The sequence below is a fragment of the Streptopelia decaocto genome (assembly GCF_964273445.1).
Source record: "Streptopelia decaocto genome assembly, chromosome: 1".
Taxonomy (NCBI): domain Eukaryota; kingdom Metazoa; phylum Chordata; class Aves; order Columbiformes; family Columbidae; genus Streptopelia; species Streptopelia decaocto.
Window position 1 is genome coordinate 4246381 of NC_138663.1, and position 24355 is coordinate 4270735.

Sequence of the window (24355 nt, forward strand, 5' to 3'; positions counted from 1 at the left end):
CGAAACAGATTCATCACGATAGTCATATGAGGGATCTGCCTTTCCCTTTCCTGTAACGATGTGGTAAAGCTCACCTCCCAGATTAAAAACTAAAAAAAAAGTCCCTAAAATATATAATTATCAGTGAGATAATGATGCACCACCTGCTGGACAGGGCTTACGAGCTCTACCACATCCAACTTAACGAACTCGCCAGCTTGTAAAACTTATGTAAAAAGAAGGAAGCAGTCATCAAAAGGCTTATGCCATCTCCATCTGCTGTGTAGGAGGGAAAGAACACAAGCATCTGGATTACTACAAAGGGCTGGAGGAAAAAGTGCTCATATAAAAGCTCAGAAGGGAAAGAGGTTAAGTCAGAGGTTGAGCATTAACAGAGAAATTAGCTCGCTCTTTCCGCACCGCACAGATCAAAATCACCGCGCTAGCAGGGGTATCCAAGCAGCCCCACGCCGTGACAGGGGAGACAGTGAGGAGCTAGACCAGGGTGGCTCCTTAAAATACGTACATTTTAGAGAAATGGCCTAGCGGCCGTCCGTCTGCGGGCTTCAGAAGGGACATCTAAGGATTTTCATGCAGGTTCCCTCTCCCTTTAGCTGGTTTCCATCACAGCAAGGCATCTATTAATACAGCAATGCCAGTGCCGGTCCTGATCTGCAGCTGTTTTATTCATATATCCCCACGGGTAAAACGTGTTTGGACAACACATGGACATGCACTACCCTCTTGCTTTAACCCCTTCAAAATAGGACACATCAGGTCATCGATCTGCATAATTAAACATCCATCTGAGTTCAATCAGTTCCCAGAGTGAAGAGGCTCAACTCCAAGAGAAAAATCTAACCCCCATCTTTAATTACAACAGGGACAAATGAACCAACCAAACCAAAGGGAAGAATTTGGGAACTGACGAAACACAGATTTCTAATAGAAGTTGCCAGTCTCAAAGCTAAGTTACCACTAGAAACTACAATCCTACCTGCAATCTCCTATACCACGCTACAGGCAAAAGGATATTGAAGAATTTCTTAATAACTTTCACTATCTGAAGAGAGAAAAAAAACTACTAAACTTGAAGGACATGTGTATCTTACACTACATACTTAAGGAACAGTAAGGCAGATAAAAAACAGTAAAAATGTATGGTTTCTCTCCCTTATGGAACTTTACTCCAGCACACAAGAAGACAATTTAGCCTACAGAATAATTATATTTACGATACTATTACATTTGTTTAAACATCAGACAATAAGCTCCTCATACGTTGAGCAACATTTGCAGGAATGAGCACTGCTACATGGTCAGATAATGCCCTGCTTGAAACAGGCATTTTGTAACTGGGACAGATCCCAAAGACCATATTTTTAGAAGTGGATTTGTTTGCTTCTCCAGGTCAAAGATCAGTTTGCCACAACCAAAGAGAACCTCAATCAGTACAGCTAGACAAGATAAAAATCCTTCTGCAGAGGCAGAGAAAAGGGATGGGCAGCTCACACATAATTAAGGCTAAGAAGAAATTTAGAAAAGACAGTGTCCATATAGTTGTAACTATGTTTAAAAATACATGGGTTGTTAATTCATTAAGATTAAACAAAGATAGAAATCCATATGTACAGAGTCAATTTACCATAATGGTTTAGGAAAATTTATGGGCTCAAAAACTTGGAGGAACTGAAGCATTCCAACAGTCATGAGACAGCAAGAAACAACAAATGCATATCCTAATAGCACATCTCTTTCCATGTGAAGTCCTTTTTCTGTACATCACAACACTTGCACAGTACCTGGAGGCAAGCCTTTCAGATATGACACCTAGATTAAAACCTCTGATAAACTTTAGAAGTGAAAATTCCTCTAACTCGATGACTTTCCACGTACCTTTCACAAGCCATTACAAAAGGTATTTGTAAGCCCTTAAGCTACCACAAGTACCAAATAGTTTTACGCAAGCTTTTCCTGTGAAAAAAAGCAACCCATTAAATGCAGTTTGAGGTAACTCATAACCATAAACTGTGGATGCAAGATCTAGTCTAGCATAAATCTACAACACTGCCAAGAGGGACCATTCCACCCACTTGCGCCTGATCCTCCCCCTCCCTACACCAGCAGCTATAATAAAGATTAGCATAAATAACTTCTTTAGTCAGATCAGTTCTCCGATTCAGCACAAAAGTAGGAAAAAAAAAACAAACACATGAGCAGCTGGATCTAGGCAAGCGTTTCATACTGGAATGAGCTCCCAGTACCACTCTCCCACTGGTAAGTAACTACGAAAAAAAAATTAGATGTTGTGGTACCTCTGCTACTTTGTGGGCAATCCTACCCCACACTAAAAGCTACTTTATTTGCACCGCAAACATGTCCTGAGGTGGTACTGGTGTGCCTTAAATTCATAACCTGGCTTCCTTCACGGCTGTTAGTGTCTAAGCCTTTATTGTAAGCATTCCCATTGCTAAATAAAAGAAGTGGATCCTTCTGGCTGTTTTGCGTAGAAAACCCTCTTAGCAGAACACAGTGGAAGTTTCTTTTTATTAGCCATGCAGACACTGGTTGTGCAACTGCCGGAAGTAGATAATTTTTCCTTTTACCAACCCAGAAACTGTCATATCCCTTGTACCAAGTGCTGGCTGATCTCTGCTGGAATTACAGAGATGTCCCCCCACTTGGTATTAGCAGAAGACTTCTCTGTGCAAAAAGCTCTGTGGTTTCAGGCATGACAATCACTAAAAAGTTTCTTTGCTTCAGGAGGGAGAAATAGGATGGCTTTGCAGAATATACTGCAAATTAGGTTTAAGGCTGCTATGATTTGCATCTAACCTAAATATTTTCCTGAAGCTGCTATTAAAGAAATACATGACTTCAGGAACAAGTCCTTAAGAATAAACAAATGCAAAACACAAGCTTTGCTTGGCACATTCAAACTGCTCTTCAGAGAGCAGCTGTGCAGAAAAGGGCACACACGCCTCCAAGAGCACTTGCAACTCAGACACAGCTGAGAAAACCACTGAGGTACCACACCAGTAAACTGTAAAAAGCATTTAAGTGCTACAAAAACACAGCCTGACCGAAAAGGGACAAAGCTTGCCCTTCGCCATTGTCCATGTGACAATATTTTTCTTTTTTTTTTTTCCTACAACCATCCCAAAACAGATCATCAAGAATACACGGACTAGAATTTCCACTAAGCCCACTTTACAGAAGACATAGTGGGACAACTATTTCCAACATGTGAAATAATCACACCAGCCAGAACAAAGCATCAACCAAGATACTCTTGGCTGGCCTAGACACCAGAACAGACACACAGTCTTAACCAAGGGAAAAAAAATACAACACAAACACCACACCACCAAAAAACCTTCCACAGATCTAGAAAGAACTATGATAGGATAAGGGGTAATGGGTTCAAACTGGAACACAATTTGACAAGAAACTTCTTCACTGTAAGGGTAACAGACACTGGAACAGGCTGCCCAGAAGGGTTGTGGAGTCTCCTTCTCTGCAGACATTCAAACCCATCTGGACACCCTCCTGTGTAACCTCATCTGGGTGTTCCTGCTCCATGGGGGGATTGCACTGGATGAGCTTTTGAGGTCCCTTCCAACCCCTGACATTTTGGGATTCTGTGAAGTAGAGAAGTTTTTCTTCTCCAACTCTCAGAAATTCACTGCAAGTAATGCTGATTTCAAACCACTTGGCTGTGATGTTTAAAAAGCCACATGTACTTATGGCTTTCCCCTAAAGCAGTTAAAAAAAACCTCAAAACACCAATAACTTTTTAAATTTTGCTATAAAGTATTTCTTCTTTCTATTGGAAAAGTTCTTTGCTTAAAATGGCATAAGGATGTGAAGACACGGAAATTTTTTGGTTGAAACACAACAAAACACATGCACGATTATTACACAGCACGCAGGTACATTCAGAAAACAAATTTTTGGCAGCTTGGGTGTTGTTTTTCAGCTTTGTATTTTTTAAAACACAGTCCGTACCCTCACTACTAAGTAGTACAGGAGGACCTCTTCCATAGTAGAACTAAGTTTAAGTTAAACACATAGGCAAATGTGCAATTTTAATTATTACACTGTCATGGGATTTGCCAACTTACTGCTCAAATTTGCTTCCACCTCCTCAGCTGCAGAGTTTCACACAAGCATCCAGTTTCCTATAAATTTATTTCTATCAAAAGTAAAAATGCTAAGGGAGTACAGCATGCAAAAATAAACTGATTAATTAGAAATCACCTTACAGAAATGTACTTATCAGATCACAGCTGACTATAGTGGACAACAAAACAGGTGTCACGCAGCTCTGGTCTAGAAATAGTTCCATTAAAACCAGCTTCTCAATTATTGCTTTCAGTGCATAGATGACTTTTTTTTAAGCTGCCTGTCATCACTGCCAGCCAACGAAAAAACAAACACGAATTGACACTGCTGCAGACATTTCCAGTAACACAAGCCAGAAAGTACTCCTTTTCACTATCCCCATCTAGTTAAGATTTCTTTAAACAAGATATTTTTGATTCATCGGTGTTTCCTCCCAGCACACCAGGAATTAAATGTTACCAATAGTGACTAAAACTGCAGCAATATAGTGAATTCCCAAGAAGTTAGCAGAGCCTGGTAAATAACTTCTATTTCAGTGACACTCAACAACACTAAATCACAGATTAAACTTTTGACTGTATCACAGCTCTGAGTGACACAAATCCCCAGCAGCAAAAGCTCCCAGCTCCACATTGGTAATATGTAGAAAAAATAATATAAGATAAAGTCAGGTCTATTTGCATATGTTGGTAACCACAGTAACTTCACACACAGTTGTTCACCAGCGTAATTGCCCCAATGTTAAAGGATTTATAACTCATATGCAATTTAGCTGGTAAGTGATGCCGAACCTTTAAGCTTAATATCAAGATTCATTCTCTCCCTGCACTGGCTTTGGTTTTAAATATAAGAATTATCAGATCACCCAAACAACAGATCTTAAAATCTACTAACTTTTGGAAAAGAAAATTAAATCAGCAATTACAAAGACTGCTTCACATGATCATCTTAGGGAACTGATACTAGTGAATATATGATTATTTGGAATCTTTTGCCCATTTCTTTTCACACTCGGTGTTCATTTCTACTTGTCTAAGCCACGAGGATATGTGAAATCCAGCCTTTTAAGTGATCCACAAAATACTGACTTAAACAATGTGGTGTGCGTGAAACCTGGCCTAGGTGATATTGCTGAGCAGAAATAAATCCCTGGTTTGATAAAAAGAGTAAGAACACAATGAATTCTGCCCTTCAACACCCAAGGAAAAAAGATGAAGGTATCAGGTTCTTCAGCTCATGGGATTTGTTGCCAATAAATAAAATATTGTAGTAAAATTTGCCAGAGTTTAAGACAACACCAGCCACAGCCACATTATAACAAAGTTCCATTTTCATTTTTAAAAAACCCTCCCCTATTGCTGGGAAAATAGTTCAGCCCATGTGTGAACACAGGGATTTCTACTGCCAGCAATCACCAGAAAAGCCACTGAACCCGGACTTCCCAAATCTTCCAGTTCTTCAATGCACTTCAATATTGCGTTGCTCCCACTTGTCATTTCCAAAAGCATTTTCTTGGAAAGGTCCAGACCCTTCACAAGAAGACAGATAATTGATGTCTAGCACACATCTATGTAAATCCCCCATGTAATATTTTGGAAGCATCGCAAACTTGGTGGAGTATTTTTGTTTGACTAATGCACATATGGAAACATTTTACGAAGGCCAGGAAGTAGATATAGGTCTCCTATGATTTCACAGCATTGCAACAATGCTCTTACATGCCACAGTATTAGTAATATTTCCACTCAGAGGAATCCACAAAAACAAAGTGACTACATGTAGAGATATAAATTCATAATGTAAGCCATAAACACATCTTTAATATTCATCAGCACTGTAACTTCACACTTAGTAAAACATCTACCCAAAAACTGACAGCTGTAAAAGAATTTAAAGCAGACTATGTTTAACAAAACAGACTTAAGCCCCCTCATGCCAAAACTAATGTCACATATGGAGCTTTTTCACCAAAACTCTATGGAAAACGCCTCCTGGTTCCGTGCGGTACCACCTTCACTCTATTAGCTTTCCTTCAAAATCAAAGTTTTCTTGCTAACAATGCACCTCAGGAAATACAGAAAACAAAATACTAACCTGGAAAAAAATCAAGAAATATCAGCCTGTCATTAACTACTAATTATCTCAGAAATCATGCTACAAGTCAGAGATATTTGCCCCCAGAGCTACATTAAGGAATAATTCCTTATGATGGGGCAATATAAATAATTCCTGCAGAAGGGTACATGAGTTCCCAAGTCAACATTACTTTGACATTTGACAGTTTCCAAACCCTGTACCAGAAAGCAGGTTTTTTAGGAGACAAAATATGCAAATTAGCAATATGCCATAGTGAAAGAGCAGGGTGGGAACTCATTCAGCAATTCCTTACTCACAGGTCAATTTACCTAATCCATTTTCTTTTCTTTCATTTTAACACTCTGTGTTAAGAGTATCTCCTCATTAATATGACTTTCAAGTGTAGAATAGGCTGGCACATTAATATTTAAATAGTTACTATAAGAGCCAAATGCTGCTTGAAGTATGCGCCTACAGAAAAACATTCAAGAAAAATACAGGTAATGTCCTAAGCAGAGTTTTGGTGTTTTTCAGGCCCTTTCCCAAAGCTTGAGAATGACACGATGAACCCAGCAGTCAGTCTGGGGAGAAAAGGCAGAGAGGACTGAGGAAAACTCCACCAAAAATTAGAATGATATGTGTGCAATTTTTCTCCATTATCCAGTTCACGTCGTTTTCCAGGAACTGCAGAACACACCAGCAGAGGAGGAACACGCACTATTAACCCAATTGCTTTTGCAGTTGAAATTCAGACATGCAGGCTTCCATCCTCAACGTAAATATATGGTTGTGCTCCTTGATTTAAATTGATCAAGGAAATAATTTCTCAGGTATTATGCATACTGAGCTTCAAGTAATGACAAAAATAGCAACTACCTAAAGCAATAAACTACTCTACATGTTCAGCATTCCCTCCTCCCCTTCCAGTAACAAGTATATTATTGAATTTGCACCCCACTGAACATACAGTCCACTGTTGCTACAAAATTCAACAGGCTGTAGTCTAAAAAGCAAAACTACATTTGGGTTTAGAAGTTTATATTAACATGCAATTAAAGTAAATCAAGCACTGTCTTGCTTTGGAAGTTTCAAACAGGTTGACCTCTAGAAAAACAACCGAATCAATGCTGCACACACCACTTAACCTCAATTGAAAAATCATGATCACATCATCAAATCAATAGTGGCAATAAACCTAACAGTGCATTCTAACAGTGATCTGCTAGAAAGATGATGAATGTGCAGAATAAAACACTATATTTTTGCCAAGAATATATTAAAAAAAAAATCAAACAGGCTGTACATGCCGTCTGAGCACTAACAACAGTTATCCCAAATGTGCTCTGAAATAGTGTTTTAGTCTTTAAGCAAGTAATTAGCAATCAGGAGCTGGAAAACCTTTATTAAGTTTGCAGGATATAAAGCCACATACAGAACAAATGATCCATAATCTGATGATGTTACCACCTCCTATTAAAATTTTACATTCTTAATGTTCTCCAAAATTGCCATCCCAGAAAAGGCTGAATATCAGAGTAATCCAGGTTCTGCCAGGTGAGTCACACCAGGGAACCAGAGCAATTAGCATTTCACCTTCATCCTTCTGCCAGTGAATAAAACTCTCATCTAATCTCCTAAATAAGGGTTATATTTTAACAGCAGCTTACAGAAACTTCTGCTTATGCTACCATATTAGTAATTTTACCCAGGAAGCAAGAGTTTCTGATGCCAATATAAGGAAGGAACAACTTCATAACTTTGTGATTTTTTTTTCGCTAAATCCACCTCACTGACCTTTTTCTTTCTCACCACTTCACCTTATCAGACTCTAGAGAAGCACCTTACATATTCAATCTCTCAGTGACTTTCTTTTCTACAGAAATATTTGGCTTTTTAAGTACTGAATTTGAGCTTTCACAGAAAAATCCCAGGCTACAGAAAGGATGTAAGCAAGAGGGAAAATGCCTGTCAGAACATGAGATTGTCTAGAAACATCCAGAGAATTCACATAAACAAGTGGGGAAAAAAGACTTTCCACTGGACACTGAAAAAGACAAGAGGCAGAACTGAGAACATTTCTGTATAGAGGGTTCATCTGAGGGGAACGGAGTCGCTCAGCTCGCTTCGTTAGCCACTGTTTGCATTCCCAGCTCATTTTAGTAAACGTTGAAAGTATTGATCAGCATTGCAAAGACATCAGGAGCAAGTAATTACAGTCAGCAGGTGTGCCCGTTCATCTTCCTATATCTAAAGGTAAATGGATTAGAACAAGGTAAGTGAATTGACTACATTAAAATACTCATGTAAAGCTATAAATGATTACATTAAGTTGAAAAAAAAAATAATGCTTATATGCACAAAAAAACCCCAAAGTTGCAGTTCTACAACTAGAATGGAAATGCTCACTGCTATGTAACTGAAGCTATTTAAGAAACCATGAGACATAAGCAGTATCTTAAAGAATTCCAGCATATGGATGATGAGCACAGCTCATCCTGATAGAGAAACTCTGAATCACAATCTGCTAGTCCACTGGTTTATTCTGGTTTAGATAGCCCTAAAGCACTGAAGGAAACAGAGCTCAGTATCAGAAAACAGAACAGAAAAAACAAACCTTTTCATTAGTCATGACTATCTCAGATTGAACATGAGATTCTACAAGACATGGATGCATCTGCAACAGGGTTTATGAACTATAAGGTACAGATCTGAATCATCAGTTTCGCATCGCAGGAGGAGAAACTGAGAATCACATTTCACTAGCCACAAATACATGTTTTTTCCTGTTACAGAAATCTCAGAGAACAGGGTAGCTGGAATTAAGGTTATTTTCTGATTTTTTTTTTTTTTTTTTTAATCCCTATGGGCTTTACTCCAAGAAGTTTGTTATACGCATTCTCATTACCTTCTTACTAATGCTTTGCAATACCTTAGATTCAAAAACACAGGACAGAACATCTCTGTTTCAGAGTAAACACAGCAGGAGATGTTTGGTTAGACTGGGCAGTAACTTACTGTCTCATCCTCCTAACTAAAAAGCAAAAAAGTGTGCATTCTCACTTTACAAGTCTACAAGACACTCACACTTTACTATTAAAGAATCTTTCACTTAGTTTACTACTCCTGGTTTGATGGAAATACAGTAAAACAATAAAAACACAATTATTTTAAGTGTATTGTAACAAATCAGCTGGATCCTTCTGTATTCCACTATGCTTTTAAGAGAGAGACAGAGTCATCCAGCCTTCAGCATTCCATGCAGTACCACAAAAGGTGTAAAACTGGAAGAGACTGGAATTACCAGAGTAACTGAAATCCACAGTGAAATAGATTAAAATGGGTTTCAATGAAAAAAGTGACTACCAATTAGGAGGAGGTTGCCAATGGCATTTAATTATCAGCTTAGTAACAAAACTTACTTTATATTCTTAATGATCTTAGCACAAGAAATAAGTGAGAAAAATATCAACAAAAATCCTAAAGTCAAATCTAGGAAATCCACTGATCTTCCTCTACAGAGATATCCTACACAAAAACCTGAATGACTCTGAAGATCTGAGCTATAGAAATGGGATGAAACTTCCTAGCAAAGGTACATGACTAACATAATAGAATCAAACACTCTTGGAAATCTCTAAAGTGGGATTTCAGCTGTAAAAAACAGTGGCAGAAGGACCTGAGGGCACTGGCCAGCTACAAGATATCATCAGTTGCAAGTCCGATGCAAACAACAGAAACCATGGTCCTAAGGACACAGTAATTTAGTATCTGGCAATAGAAAAAGATGCACAATACTACACCTCTTATTCATCTGAGCAGGCAGTTTAAACTGGGGCAGGTACAAAAATGGCTATTAAAAAAAATCAGGATATGAAATGCTTCTCTCAGAATGCAGAGCAGCAGCTTTCAGATATCTTGCTCATAAAAAGTTTGAACTAGGGTTACATTACCTTCTATAAATTGTTTATTCCCTCCTCGTCCAAAAAAAAGAAGTGATTGAGCTCATCCCTTTCTGCAGAAGGCCAGAGGAGAGAGGGGAATAAAGTCCAGGTCTCTCTCTCTTTGCATATGTCAAAAAGACACCAGCATCTGTTTCTGCAAGCTCAAGGGAAGTGACTGGTGGTGGTGGGGAAACCCCTCAGCCAGTCCCTTACGAGACATCAGGGAGCAGCCTCCCACATGGCTCTGTTCCTCCAGGGAAGAACCGCGGACAGGCACGAAGGGATCGGATGGAGGAGGCTCAGGCGACGTGCTGGGCTGAATATTTTCCAAGTTGGACAAGCTGAAGCCTCTCAACACACTCTTGCCTCCGCACACACAGAGTGTCTCTGGAAACACCAGATGTTTCAAGAACAAATTTCCTCTTGGATCAATTTTCTTCCCAAAGGCGCAACCTCCCCTACAACACAGCCTGAACTAGACACTATTACTAAACTAGCTCTTTCACTTCTGCCCACAGAGTTTTTAAAGTAAATATCCAAGTCAGTGTTCCTGCTGGTAGCTACAATCCAACAGGACAACTCCAGCAGCTTAGAAAACAGTAGAACTAATCTTTAGCAGACCCAAGAAGGACAATTTTCATTTAACATTTGGAAAAGGCTTGGCAAACATGCAGGTAGCTGTAGCACTGGCAAAACAGCTAGAAATTAGATCCAGCACTAACTAATCCCCTAGCAGCACCACCAAACACAAGAAACTTCTGTCACTGAAAGAAAACTGATGTTTTTCAAGTTGTTTTTTGTTGTGGCTTTTGTTGTTGTTGTTGTTTTTAATTAAAACAAGCAGTTATCAGGTGATTTCAGTGCTCTGAAAAGTTTCACTGCCAGTTCAGCATCACATAAACAGATGGGATATAAGTTACTAGACATCTAATTTCTTCCCTAGACAGCAGTAACAATTTTATTTCATAGCTTTGTTTTACATTTAAAACCATACAACTACTTAAGAAGTGTGTTTAAATCACAAGAAGCTAACAAAGAACGTGACTGATAAACTGTTCCTCTTCCACAAGCACTTTGATTGCAATACCACAGCTCCCAATAACTAGAAACATTATTAAATCAAGTAGTGTACTCCAACATACATTATGCCAGAGTCCCTCTTCTACTTCAAGCTTAAAGTGATTTCTTCCTACATACACTAAAAGACTTACTGAACTACGGTATAACCAGAATTCCCAATATACTTCCAAAAAAGCACCATTCTGTTCCACATATTAAATAGTAAGACTTTTAGCTCTGTATGTTCACCCCACAGTATGTTCCTGTCCCAGCCATTTTAAAGTTCTCCATCTTTACTCCCTCCCCAAAAACCTACCCTCCCCTATGTTTCTTTATACATTTTCTCCTTTCAAGAATCTAATCTCAAATTGCAGGTCAAAGCCACCGCTTTCCATTTCAGATTGTATTTAAGCTCTCTCCCAGAACACAGGAATCAAAAGTTAGCAGATAGCAAGTAAAAACCAAAACTTCCACAGAAGACAACACACAAGCATTAGGACCAGCATCCCTTGGACTAAGGTCAGCATGCCGGAGAATAAACCCATCACTGGGATTATCCAACACTGCTTAGGAGCCTTTAAAATTGTTTATACTGATGATAGGCATATATAAAGAACAGTCAAATGCAAGGTCAGGGATTTGTAAAACACCAGCCCTACTACAGGACAGGGAATTGTATCACAGAAGACAATGACATTAAGGACTTTGGGCAGCACTGCAGATACCATGTGAATATTAATTCCTCACACAAGTCTGTAGCAAAAAAGACTAATAGGAGCCTTGGAAAGCAATATCAAGGAGAAAGATGGTATTATCTCTTTGTATTGGATCAGTGAGATCAATAATGGACCGTCATCCTTCAGTTTAGGGACCAACACTTCAATACAACATCGAAAGCCAGAAAAGCTGGAATAAATAACTACAAGTATGATCCTGAAGGAAACAACTTAAAGTCTTTTTAACAATAAAGGTAAAGAGATTTCTTAATTATTACCAAAGATTTTCAAATTAGACAAGAACCCAGTTCTTTTTGATATCTAACAAAGCAAATATACAGAAAGATACAACAACGAGGAGTTTAGTCAGAAAAACTTTCTTTTTAAAGGTTTGCTTCATTTTAGAAAGTGAAATAATTCATTACCTTAATTATTAACAAATGAGGCAACCCTGTCACTTGTTGATAGTGGGTGACTTAAAGGTATTTAAATCAAAAGTTACTACATTCAGCGCAATAAATGATCAGACAAGACTCTACAGCCTGCAAGGACTAAGGTGTCCAAGCAGTGTAAATTCCACTGGTCCTCCCAACCTCCAACACCAACATGATCTTATCAAAAAGGTGTATCAAAAACAGCACCTCTAGACCATCTTATAATCAACTCAAATCTTACTTTCAGTAACTAAAGGAATTTCAGAGGCCATAGCTGGACTGCGACATGGCCAAGTCTCTCATTCAGAATGGGTTCATATTAGTACAGCAGCACAAACTGATGACTGTAAAATACAACTCCAGTCTCCTTTAACCACACCAAAACTTTTTTTAGTTAAAAGGTTAGGTTTTCTTAGTTAAAAAGTAGGACAGGAGGACAGCAAATGACCCCATTCCCCCAAAACCACAGAGGCCAGGTGAGGGTAGCCCAGCAATCCTCCAGCACATCAGAGGTCAAGGGCAGGAAAGGAAGCCTGGCTGCCAAAAAATACACTGTCCACAGGCACCTGACATACCCAAAAACTGCTGGGGGGGCTGGGGGAAAGGTTTACTTACCCTTCTACCCATTTAACCTGGTGACCAGCCTTGCCCCCACACAATGCCCATTTTTCCCCCAACTCTGAGGCCAACTTCTCCTTTCATCTATCCCCACCTTGGCATCACACCCCCCCTGCATACACTGTCCTGCTCCCTCAAGCCTGGTGCTAAACCTTGCCAACCCTCAGTCTGCCAACCAGGCCACCCTCACCTACCACCCCCAAACCCTGCACCCCACACACAGATCCCCTCCCAAATCCATTAACCAACCACTCTCCCAAACACACACCCCCAAATGCTGGTGCTAAACCCCCTCCCCAAACACCTTCTCAGACCTGCTGACCACATAGATCTCTAAACTCTGCTGACCAGCCCTTCCCACACACACAGCCCCCCAAAACCCTGCTGTACAGACCCTCCATCACACACAGCCCCCCAAAACTCTGCTGACTGCTTCCTCCCCACACACACAGCCCCTCCAAACCCTGATAAGCACCTCACAGAACCACAGGATGGTTGTGGTTGGAAGAGACCTCTGGAGATCATCCAGTCCAACACACCTGCTAATGGAGGTTCACCAGAGCAGATCACACAGGAAGGTGTCCAGGTGGGTTTGAATGTCTCCAGAGGAGACTCCACAATCTCTCTGGGCAGCCTGAGCCAAGGCTCTGGCACCTCAAACTAAAGAAATTTCTCCTCATATTCAGACGGAACCTCCTGTGCTTCAGTCTGTGCCCGTTGCCCCTCATCCTGTCACTGGGCACCACTGAACAGAGTCTGGTCCATCCTCTTGACACCCACCCTGGAGATACTTATAACCACTGATGAGATCCCCTCTCAGCTTCTCTTCTCCAGCTGAACAGCCCCAGCTCTCTCAGTCTCTCCTCATCAGAAAGATGCTCCAGACCCCTCAGCATCTTTGTGTCCCACCGCTGGACTCCTCCAGTAATTCCTTATCCTTCTTAAACTGATGAGAACTTAAACCTTCTCCCCCACAAACAGCCCCTCGAAAACCTACCGCACAGGCCCTCCCTCGCAACCATCCCGCCAAACCCTGCTGTACACACCCGCTCCCGCACAGAGCCCCAAATACCGCTGACCTGCCCACATAACGCCCCTAAACCCTGCCGACCAGCCCCTCCCCCCCACACAGCCCCCCACCTCCGGGCCTGCCCTCACCAGACCCCACAGGCCGGGGGCTCAAACCAGCCCGAGCCGCCCCGGTCCCTTCTCAATGAGGTTCCCGGGCCCGCGTTCCCCCGGAGCCGCCACCGCCACCGCGGCCTCCCCACACAGGCCGCGGCAAAGGGCCCAGCGCAGGCCCGGCAGCCCGCCGCGGCGCGGAGCGGCCCAAGGGCGAGATAGGGGTCGAGGCCGGGACTCACTCAGGCAGATACGTGGAGGAGAAGCTGCTCCAGCGGTGCAGGGTGTAGCCCAGGACCCGGCTCTCGGGGCCCGCCGGCCCCGCCGCCGCCATCTTGTTGTCAGCGGCCCCAACAGCGACCGCGCGGGGCGGGGCCGCGCTCTTAAAGGAGCCGCGCGGGCGGGGGCGGCGGGGCCTGGGGGGTTAAAATGGCAGGGGTGTGGGGTCGTTTTGCTTGGAAAAAGCCCCCAAGAGCGTTGAGTTGAGCCGTTACCCCAACTCTGGCACTAAACCATGTCCCTAGGAACCTCATCTATGTGTCTTTTAAACCTCTCCAGCAATGGTGATGCCATCAATGCCCTGGGCAGCCTGTTCTAATGCCTGACAAGCCTTTCTGGGAAGAAATTGTTCCTAATATCCAATCTAAACCTCCTCCGGTGCAACGTGAGTCTCTTTCCTCTTGTCCTGTCGCTTGTTCTCTCTGTAGTGATTAATTATTAACTGTGTTGGCAGTGTCCTTCACAGTGTTATTCTAACCCATCTCAATGACTCATTTGAGGGCTGAGGCGGCTCAAAAACAACCACACAGAAAAGTCTGAAATTCATTAGCATAGATGGATGTGTAGTTATGGGTCAGGGATGAGGGAACAGCCAGGAGTTGGGTCTCTTCTAGGAGAAGCCAACAGATAGGTCTATACCACCTGTTGAGCACCCAGCTCAGCCTTGGCTACCATCCAAGCTCCAGTGACCCAGTGTGGTAGCCAGTCTCCTGGCATGGCCAAAGAGGACGCTGTGAGGCACTTGGGGGACAGAGATGGTTCACACTGTGAACATTCAGAGCAGCACCAATACGGAGCTGCTGGCAGGTGTCTGGCCCCTTTTGGGCAGTGCTTTTGTGAACACTGAGTCTCTCAATGAAAGAAATAAGAGATTTTCATAGAACTATAGAATTACTTAGGTTGGAAAAGACCTTTAAGATCGCTGAGTCCAACTGTTAAACTAACATGGCCAAGTCTACCACTAAACCATGTCCTAGGATCTTCATTTCCACATCTTTTAAGCACATCCAGGGATGGTGACCCCACCACTGCCCTGAGCAGTCTGTACCAATGCCCGACAGCCCTTTCTGGGAAGAAATTGTTCCTAATATCCAATCTGAACTTTCCCTGGCACAACTTGAGGCCATTTCCTCTCATCCTATTGCTTGTTATTCAGGAGAAGAGCCTGACCCCCCCTGGCTCCAAGCTCCTTTCAGGCAGTTCAGAGATCAGAAGGTCTCCCCTCAGCTCCTGTTCTCCAGCTGAACCCCCCAGGTCCCTCAGCCGCTCCCATCACACTTGTGCTCCAGCTCCTTCCCCAGTTCCGTTCCCTTCTCTCAACTCGCTCCAGCACCTCAAGGGCTTTCTTGTCACAAGGGGCCCAAAAATGAACACAAAATCCAAGGTGCAAAGGCAGCCTGGGGCTGTGGGGCTTGGTGGATGCCCTACAGAGCTACTGTGGGGGTCAAGGGGATGCCCCGTGGGGCTAGAGTGGGGTATTGGTGACCAAAATGGGCATCTCCTTTCCCAGCCCCACGGCAGCTGCAGGTAGGTGCTCAGGAAAGGGATCTGGTATAACCCAGTGGGATCTGATCCCGCATCAGCTCCTGCACCGGTTCCTGGGTTGGGTTGCACAGAATCATCCCTCTCTCCATTTTATCAGCCGAATACCTGACTGTGTGTTCTTACGCTTCCCAATAAACTTGTTTTGACACTTCTGCCAATTCGTAAATGCTCGGTGTTTTTGTTTTGTTTCCCCAAGAAGGAGTTAAAGTGATTAAATTCACCATAAATAACAGTAAATAGATACATAAAAATAAATAACAATTAAAACGCAGATGATCCAGTAGTGCCTAGATTTAGCATTTGATCAACAGACTCATTTGAAAGCAATTGCAAATTGCATGCTAGGTGCCAGAATTAATAATTTGTTCTTCTTTGGGTCATTTTTTCAGTCCATACAGCTGGTCACCTACATGCTTCATGGAGATGCAACCTGGAGGTCTGGGCTGTGGAAAGGAACCCGAGTAGTTTCCCACATCTTGTGCACTGATGTATTTAATAACTTTTTTTTTCTTTTACTGTGGATTTTAGGAAATAACTTGTATTTGATAATTTTGTCCTTTGTAGCTGACGCTGCTGAACAATTCACCGACAGCACCGGTACCTCTACAAGTCTGTGGTTTGGAGAGAAGCTCCTGTCAGGGCGGAGTCCAGTTGAGGCCAGTATCTAGTGCAGTGCCTCAAGGGTCAGTATTATTCAATATATTCATCAATGATTTGGATGAGGGAATAGAGTGTACTATCAGCAAGTTTGCTGATGACACGAAGCTGGGAGGAGTAGCTGATATGCCAGAAGGCTGTGCTGCCATCCAGCGAGACCTGGACAAGCTGGAGAGTTGGGCAGGGAAAAGTTTAATGAAATATAACAAGGGAAAGTGTAGAGTCTTACATCTCAGTAGGAAGAACCCCAGGTTCCAGTATAAGTTGGGGAATGACCTGTTAGAGAGCAGTGTAGGGGAAAGGGACCTGGGGGTCCTGGGGACAGCAGGGTGACCATGAGCCAGCACTGGGCCCTTGTGGCCAGGAAGGCCAATGGTACCTGGGGTGGATTAGAAGGGGGTGGTCAGTAGGTCAGAGAGGTTCTCCTGCCCCTCTACTCTGCCCTGGGGAGACCACACCTGGAATATTGTGTCCAGTTGTGGCCCCTCAGTTCCAGCAGGACAGGGAACTGCTGGAGAGAGTCCAGCGCAGGGCAACAAAGATGCTGAAGGGAGTGGAGCATCTCCCGTGTGAGGAAAGGCTGAGGGAGCTGGGGCTCTGGAGCTGGAGGAGACTGAGGGGTGACCTTATTAATGTTTACAGATATATAAAGGGTGAGTGTCAGGAGGATGGAGCCAGGCTCTTCTCGGTGACAACCAATGATAGGACAAGGGGTAATGGGTTCAAACTGGAACACAAAAGGTTCCACTTCAATTTGAGAAGAAACTTCTTCTCAGTGAGGGTGCCAGAGCCTGGCCCAGGCTGCCCAGGGAGGTTGTGGAGTCTCCTACTCTAGAGGCATTCAAAACCTGCCTGGTCACCTTCCTGCGTAACCTCATCTGGGTGTTCCTGCTCCATGGGGGGATTGCACTGGATGAGCTTTCCAGGTCCCTTCCAATGCCTGACATTCTGTGATTCTGTGTGATTCTGTGTAACGGCATGTAAATTGGGTATCCTTTGACATCTTTCTCTGTCTGAGGTTGTTGTAGGGTTTTCCCTGGAAAAGGGAGATGTTTTGCACCCAGAGCCCCCACCAAAGCAAGGGGGACATCCCTGGGGCAGCTCTGGGCTGCCTGAGAAAGCAGAGGAGGTATTTCAAGACCAGGGCAAAAAGAAACAAGCCAAACAAATAAACAGCTGTCTATTGGAAATGACAGATTGGAGAGATATTATCAGGCAGGACAGCAAGATGTCTGGCTAGATTAAATTAGCACAAGGAGGTTTTTTTTCCCTTTATTTTAGGAAAGCAAGTGAGAATGCGGCAGCAAAATCTGCCCGCGGTTGAAAAACTCTTTCAGCAGCCTTGAACACTGAACATCAACTGGGTATTACAAAAGCAAGGGGGGGCAGCAAGCATTTAATCTCAAGACGCCTTCCCAGGAGGGGGGTTCACGGTGTATTCAGTGGTATCAAAGCCACGAGGCTCTGCAACAGCACAACAAAGTCCCTGCACAAGGCACAAACATCCACGCCTCCCTCTGCTAATGACGCTTTTTTAAGTTTGTGGCCTTCCCATGGCATTTCATACTTTACTTATCCAAACTTCTGCCTGCGGACATCCCCCTCCCAAAATTACCGCAGGATTATTAAAAGTTCCCTATGGATCTCGCTAATAATAAGACTCCTGACCACAAAGGAAAGGACGCTACCTTGGCATTTGGAGCCTCACTAATAACGCGCTCAAGAGGAGCGATGCTGTGTAAAACCTGTGATATTTGAATATGAAATTTAGGGGATTGCAAGTGAACAGTGGGCGATAGCCCCATAGCAGCTGGGAGGAAGAGGAGGAGGAGGAGGGAGAGCCAGCACCCCCCTGCTCACCACTGCACAGTGCGAACCACCCCAGGAGTTTCTCTGCCCGGTATCCTGTTACCACTTAAATCCAGACCTGGATGCCAAGACAGCTTATTTTTAGCACATTTTTGGACTTAAAACGAAGCGAATGCTGGTGAAATACACAGTACTGACAGGCCTGGAAAATCTTTATTCATCCGCAGCACACACAGCAGGGAAGGCTGCGAGGAAGCAAAGCAACCCCGAGCTGCAAACCAAGTCCTCTGGTTTCTCGGGCTCAGCCTGCCCAGTGCTCTGCAGTTACTGGTGGTCACTGGGAGAGGGTTTTTCCATGCTCTGAGTAGCCTGAGTGCAATGGGGAGGAGCGCGACGTGCAGGGGAGCAGCGCGCTGCAGATCTGGGCAGCCTGGAGCCTCCAGCTGAGCTCTCTGCATCTCCATCAGGGCGGCTGCCAGAGCTCAACTGCAGCGGTGGTGGGGTCATAAAAATGGGAGAGACTCGGAAAACATGAGCATCTGAACCCCGCTCTGCTAGTCCGGGGCCACGATGGGTTTGCTGCACTAATGCAGTGTTGGATCCTGGTAATCCAACAGCACCAGCACTGCCCGTGCTGCCTCTGGTAGCCACTCAAACCTGCTATTTTAGGGAAAAACCCAAAAGAGGTCACTTATGAAACAAACACTGTTCAAAGCTGACTGTGGTGTTGCCCTCTCTCCTTAGGGTGGTTTGGCTTTGGGGTGTGAGGTTTGATGAGGGTGGTGAGAGCCTGGCCCAGGTTGCCCAGAGAGGTGGTGGATGAACCATCCCTGGAGACATCCCAGGCCAGGTTGGACGGGGCTCTGAGCAACCTGATCTGGTGAAGATGTCCCTGCTCATGGCAGGGGTGGCACTGGGGGAGCTTTGAAGGTCCCTTCCAACCCAAACTATTCTATTATTCTATGATTCTATGTCAGACCTCCTCACTTGGGACCTTGCTGAAACCCTCCAGCATGATTTGGTACTGCCAGACCTGAGCTGGCCAGGTAGCTCCATGCTGCCCATGGCTGGCTCCTTGGCAAGGATGGGGCTGTGGACGGGAAGCAAGAGCTTTCCTAGCAGCAAAAATGGGTCTCTTTGGCGTTCAGGGCACAGCCTGCCAGAGCACCAGAAGGTCCCTGGATGGGTGCCTGGGACAGTAGCTGGGATTGCTGGGAGAGGCCAAGGCGACCACAAGAGATGTCCCCCACATCTCTTTGCCAGAGGGACGCGCGCATGGTGTTCACATGCTTGTCGTCGCTAAGCTTGAAATCCAACCACGGGCAGCTCAGGGATTTGCCAATTGTTTGTGTCTGCCTTGAGACAAATATCTCATTTCCCACCCCCCTCCCCGTCACAAACTTGCTCCTCTACTGCGCGTGTGTTTCGAGTTTCCTCATGCAAAAACCTGCGTGGGTGTTTGGATATGTAATGAGCACATAGTTCAGGACGAAAACAAGTTGCGTGGAAGAGCCAAGTAACGCCAGAAAAATGAAAGCAATACAAACAACAACATGGCACACGGCCATACCAGCTCGATCGTGGGCCAGCCGGATCTCACGTACACCCCGGAGCTGCAGAGCCGATCAGCTGTTGGAAAAAGAGACCTTTAAAGACAAGCGAGAGGAAATAGCATTGGCAGCGCAGGCCACAGCGTGTTTCCTTCCAAAGCAGGACAGAGCCAAGGACATTAGGCAGAGCTGTAACATTTGGGGTCTCGTTTTTACCCATGAAAAACCTCAAGTGGGCTGCAGTTGTGTAAACTCCTATTGTTTTCTGAGCGGAAGCGAAGTGCTGGCCTGACGGGGTATTGTCATACCAGATTTTGGCGATCCTTGCCTAACCGAGCTCCCTCTGCAAAGCCTGGGCTTCATTTGAACTCGGTACATCGTGCAAAGGGAATAAACCCGCCTGCCTGTGCTGGACCTGGGCTGGAGAGCATCTTCCCAAGCCATGTGCTGCCTCCCGTAGCGTCTTCAAAGCAAATTAACCAATGGGCAAGGCTAGAGCAGGACCGGGGGCAATTCCAAAAAACTCCCCAAACTGGCCTCACTCATCATCCTCTCTCATTTTGATGACACAATGGGGAAAAAAAGCAGCAAAGCTGATTGAAATCCATTTTCTGCGGGACCACAGTGCATATCCACACCAAAAAGAGCTACCCTCAAAGACAGGTTGGTTTACGTTTTTCCCCATTTAGGGAGAGGAATCGTCTGTGCCTCCTTAAATCTAGTAAAGCAATATCTCCTTCAATGTAATAAAATACCTCTTCTGATCTAGGCCCTGATCCAAGCATCTGCTCCTAGGCCAAGCATTTCAATACCTGCTTGAGCCCTCGTCACCACCTCTTGCAGCATCTGTCCTTTTGGTTAAAGGCTTAAATCAGTGAAAGAGCTTACTGGCAATCCAGAAGATTGAAAGGGGCCTGAAATACCAGCGCCTCCATATGCACATTGGCATAATTCTTTGCATAAAAGCCAGCTTTAAAAAGCTTGTTTCACAAAGCACAAGCGTGCATTTTTTTTCGAATCAAGGTCAGCAACTCAGCTTCATTCACCAGTCCCCAGCTGCAAAACAACATGCCCCAGACAACAGGGGAGAGTGTATCCGAGTCAGAAAATGCCTTTTAAGGGATGCAAGTGGCTCTGAGCCACGCTGAGGGAAGATCTCCTTGGTACCCTTGCATGCTCAGCCCTCTCTGAACTGAAACGGGGCACCCGAAGGCAGGGCAAGCTGGTGAGATGGGAACCTCCCTTATGAAGAAAGGCTGAGGGAGATGGGTCTCTTTAGTTTGGAGAAGAGGAGACTGAGGGGTGACCTTATTAATGTTTATAAATATATAAAGGGTGAGTGCCACGAGGATGGAGCCAGGCTCTTCTCGGTGGCAAACAATGATAGGACAAGGGGTAATGGGATCAAGCTGGAACACAAAAGGTTCCACTTAAATTTGAGAAAAAACTTCTTCTCAGTAAGGGTGACAGAGCACTGGAACAGGCTGCCCAGGGGGGTTGTGGAGTCTCCTTCTCTGGAGACATTCAAAACCCGCCTGGACACGTTCCTGTGCGACCTCACCTGGGTGTTCCTGCTCCAGCAGGGGGATTGGACTGGATGATCTTTTGAGGTCCCTTCCAATCCCAAACATACTGTGATACTGTGATACTGTGATACTGTGAATGGCAGCACGAATTGCATTCGCACCCTTGGTGCTTTGGTCAAACGTTCTTTTCCGATGTCAACCCCACGTCACCCTCTCCGTGCCCACCAGCGTGACGCGTCCCCGCGTTCAGCTCCGCGCCACCATTTGGTGAGCGCTCATAGGAAGCAGCTGAGATGCTCGCAGCTGTGCTGGAGGCTAAAAATACTTGCTCATCTCTTCCCCACCAGGCAGGTGCCTCCATCCCAGGCAGGGCTGCTCCCACCGGGATGCGCTTGCACGCCGAGCACACGCTGCTCATGGCGCGCTGCAGTTCAGCGCTTCTGCCTTTTTTACGTGGAGTGCTTGGATGTTGTCATTATTTCTCTGAGTCACCCAAAGAGGATGCTCTGTCCTGTGTTTCAGATGCGTGCCTTGGAATTCAATAGTTGCTATAGTGCCATAATTACACATTTTATGGGGTACTTAGTCACAATGGGTAGAGCTCTTGTTATTAGGTTTGGACTCCTTCTGTTGCTTTATTTTAAAGACCTTTCTGCTAAACAGTTTCTCTCTGCATTAAAAATAGTTTATTTCAGCATTTGCTTCCGCCAAAGAGAGCCCAAATTCAGAGTTGTGATGAAGCACAGGTCACCAAATTGATGGTAGGAAGGATGGAGCTCACAGCCTGCTTTCTGTCACAGTGCTCCAAGATGCACATCAAAGTTGACTTAAATGATGCTAGCAAAACATTTCCCAGGATCCAGAAGCTCTTGAACATTGATCCTGGCAAACGTTGTGGTCCACAGTTTGGAGATGACTCTCTGTCTGCTTGGGGCATCCCCACCTTTCCCTTGGTGATATGGAGAAGGTGGACTTCTTGAGTGCTCCTCCTAGAGGATGATGGAGCCCACCTCAATGGGACATGTCTTGGGTGAGTCTTAATCACTCTCCCAAGGTGCTGGTCTTTTATGCCCAGTCTAGAGGAAGCTCAGCTTTAGTACAGACAGCTGAGATGGGTAAGACAAGCCCCATGCTCAACGTTGCTCCTTTGAACAGCAGGGATGCTCTTCACCTTACACAGTAGGATTGGCCTTTCCCCCATTAACCTCTTTTTGTACCCAGGTTTCCCCATCTGGAGAATGGAGCTAAATACTTAATTACCTACTTTCTAAGGAGTCAGGCAGGATAATTAGCTAATGTTTGGGTAATGCGTCATAGGGTGGGAGTGCTAAGTAGTATTGCTGTCAGCAGCACAGTGGGAAGTGAAGGACTCAATCTTGGTTTTCAATCAGGAATGTCACGGTCTCCCTGAAGTTCATTGTTCCCATTGACTAGTCTGCTGAGGACAGGGGACTTGTGCGAAGTGTTTGAAGGAAGAGGATGCCAGGGACAGTGGAGTGCTGTTCTCTATCCAGGAGAAGAGCTGTGAGAATAACAGGGTGGATTCTGGAAAGAGAAAACTGCCAATAAAGACAAAAGCAGGGAACATGCCTGGGACTGCACAGAAAGTGCTTACGTCTGTAACCGTGGCGTGAATATTCAATAGCAGCATCCTCTGCGTCACAAAAGTGCATCGGGGAAACTTTCCTTGCACTGTGTTTATTGCTTGCATGCAGCACAGCAGGAAGCATGATGCAGAGACCCATCTAACCCTGAGGACTGGAGTGGACTCAACCTAAAAGAGATTCCACATCTTTAATTTTTATTATTCCGCAAATTACGTTATGGATGAACTTCAAGCCCTTCTCGTGTCCGCTGATCGTAATTGATGGGATTTCAATCGTGGCTCCTTGAAGTTAAACATCTGAGAGACACTTTGGTTATTAGTTTGCCTTTCAGAGCAGTGCATTAGCTCTCTTGTCCTCCTGTCTGCTTAATTTAGAGCGAGTGGCCGAGAGTGCTGCAATTAAGGAAGGAATCTTGGGCTGAAGCTCTCGATGCTTTCAAATGACCAGCAGAGCCTTCAGCGCCGGCTTGTTTTTACAGTAGCTGGAACAACGCCTTCCATGACTCACTAGTAATTATGCTCTGGATTTGCAAACAAATGTTTTTAACCTCTTCTTGTTGCGTATGGAAATTATTAATACACCAGTGCTGTCCCAGTGCCCTCCTGGTAGTGCTGCTGTGATCTGCAAGCCTGGCTCTTTCGCTTTCCATCTGATCCAGGGGAGCACATTCTCCCTCTGCCTCTTTCCTAAACGAGCTGATGTTTCTCACGCTCTCTATTTTCTCATCCTGGAGACAGCCTCATGCTTTGGTCCGTGCAAAAGATGACTTTTCCAGGGAGGTTGCTGGGCTCTCCCTGTTTCCTGTTGAGTGTCCAGCCACAGGCCACGTGGAGATGATGCCAACTCCTGTCTCTTTTCCACAGCCGCAGACCATCTCAGCAGCTCTGCCAACAGAACTGCAAACTGGCTGAAGGAGAGAAGCCAGAGAGTCATGGTCAATGGGGCAGAGTCCAGTTGGAGGCCTGTATCTAGTGCAGTGCCTTAGGGGTCAGTACTGGCGCTGGTATTATTCAATATATTCATGAATTATTTGGATGAGGGAATAGAGTGACTGTCAGCAAGTTTGCTGATGACACCAAGCTGGGAGGAGTGGTGACACTGGAAGCTCTGCTGCCATCCAGAGACCTGGACAGGCTGGAGAGCTGGACAGGGAAAAATTTAATGAAATATAACAAGGGAAAGTGTAGAGTCTTGAATCTGGGCAGGAACAACCCCAGGTTCCAGTGTAAGTTGGGGAATGATCTGTTAGAGAGCAGCGTAGGGGAGAGGGAGCTGGGGGTCCTGGGGACAGCAGGGTGACCATGAGCCAGCA

The 24355-nt window shown here is 44.6% G+C and overlaps 1 protein-coding gene across 1 annotated transcript in view; it reads right to left on the minus strand.

Annotated features, from left to right (window-relative positions):
- MKLN1 (muskelin 1) overlaps positions 1 to 14424 on the minus strand; it is a 104472-nt gene extending 90048 nt beyond the window's left edge. The window contains exon 1 of the mRNA XM_082068485.1: positions 14313 to 14424. Coding sequence (XP_081924611.1) covers positions 14313 to 14404 — 92 coding nt within the window. The 5' untranslated portion in view covers positions 14405 to 14424. The remainder of the gene's footprint in view (positions 1 to 14312) is intronic.
- Positions 14425 to 24355: the final 9931 nt, after the last annotated feature.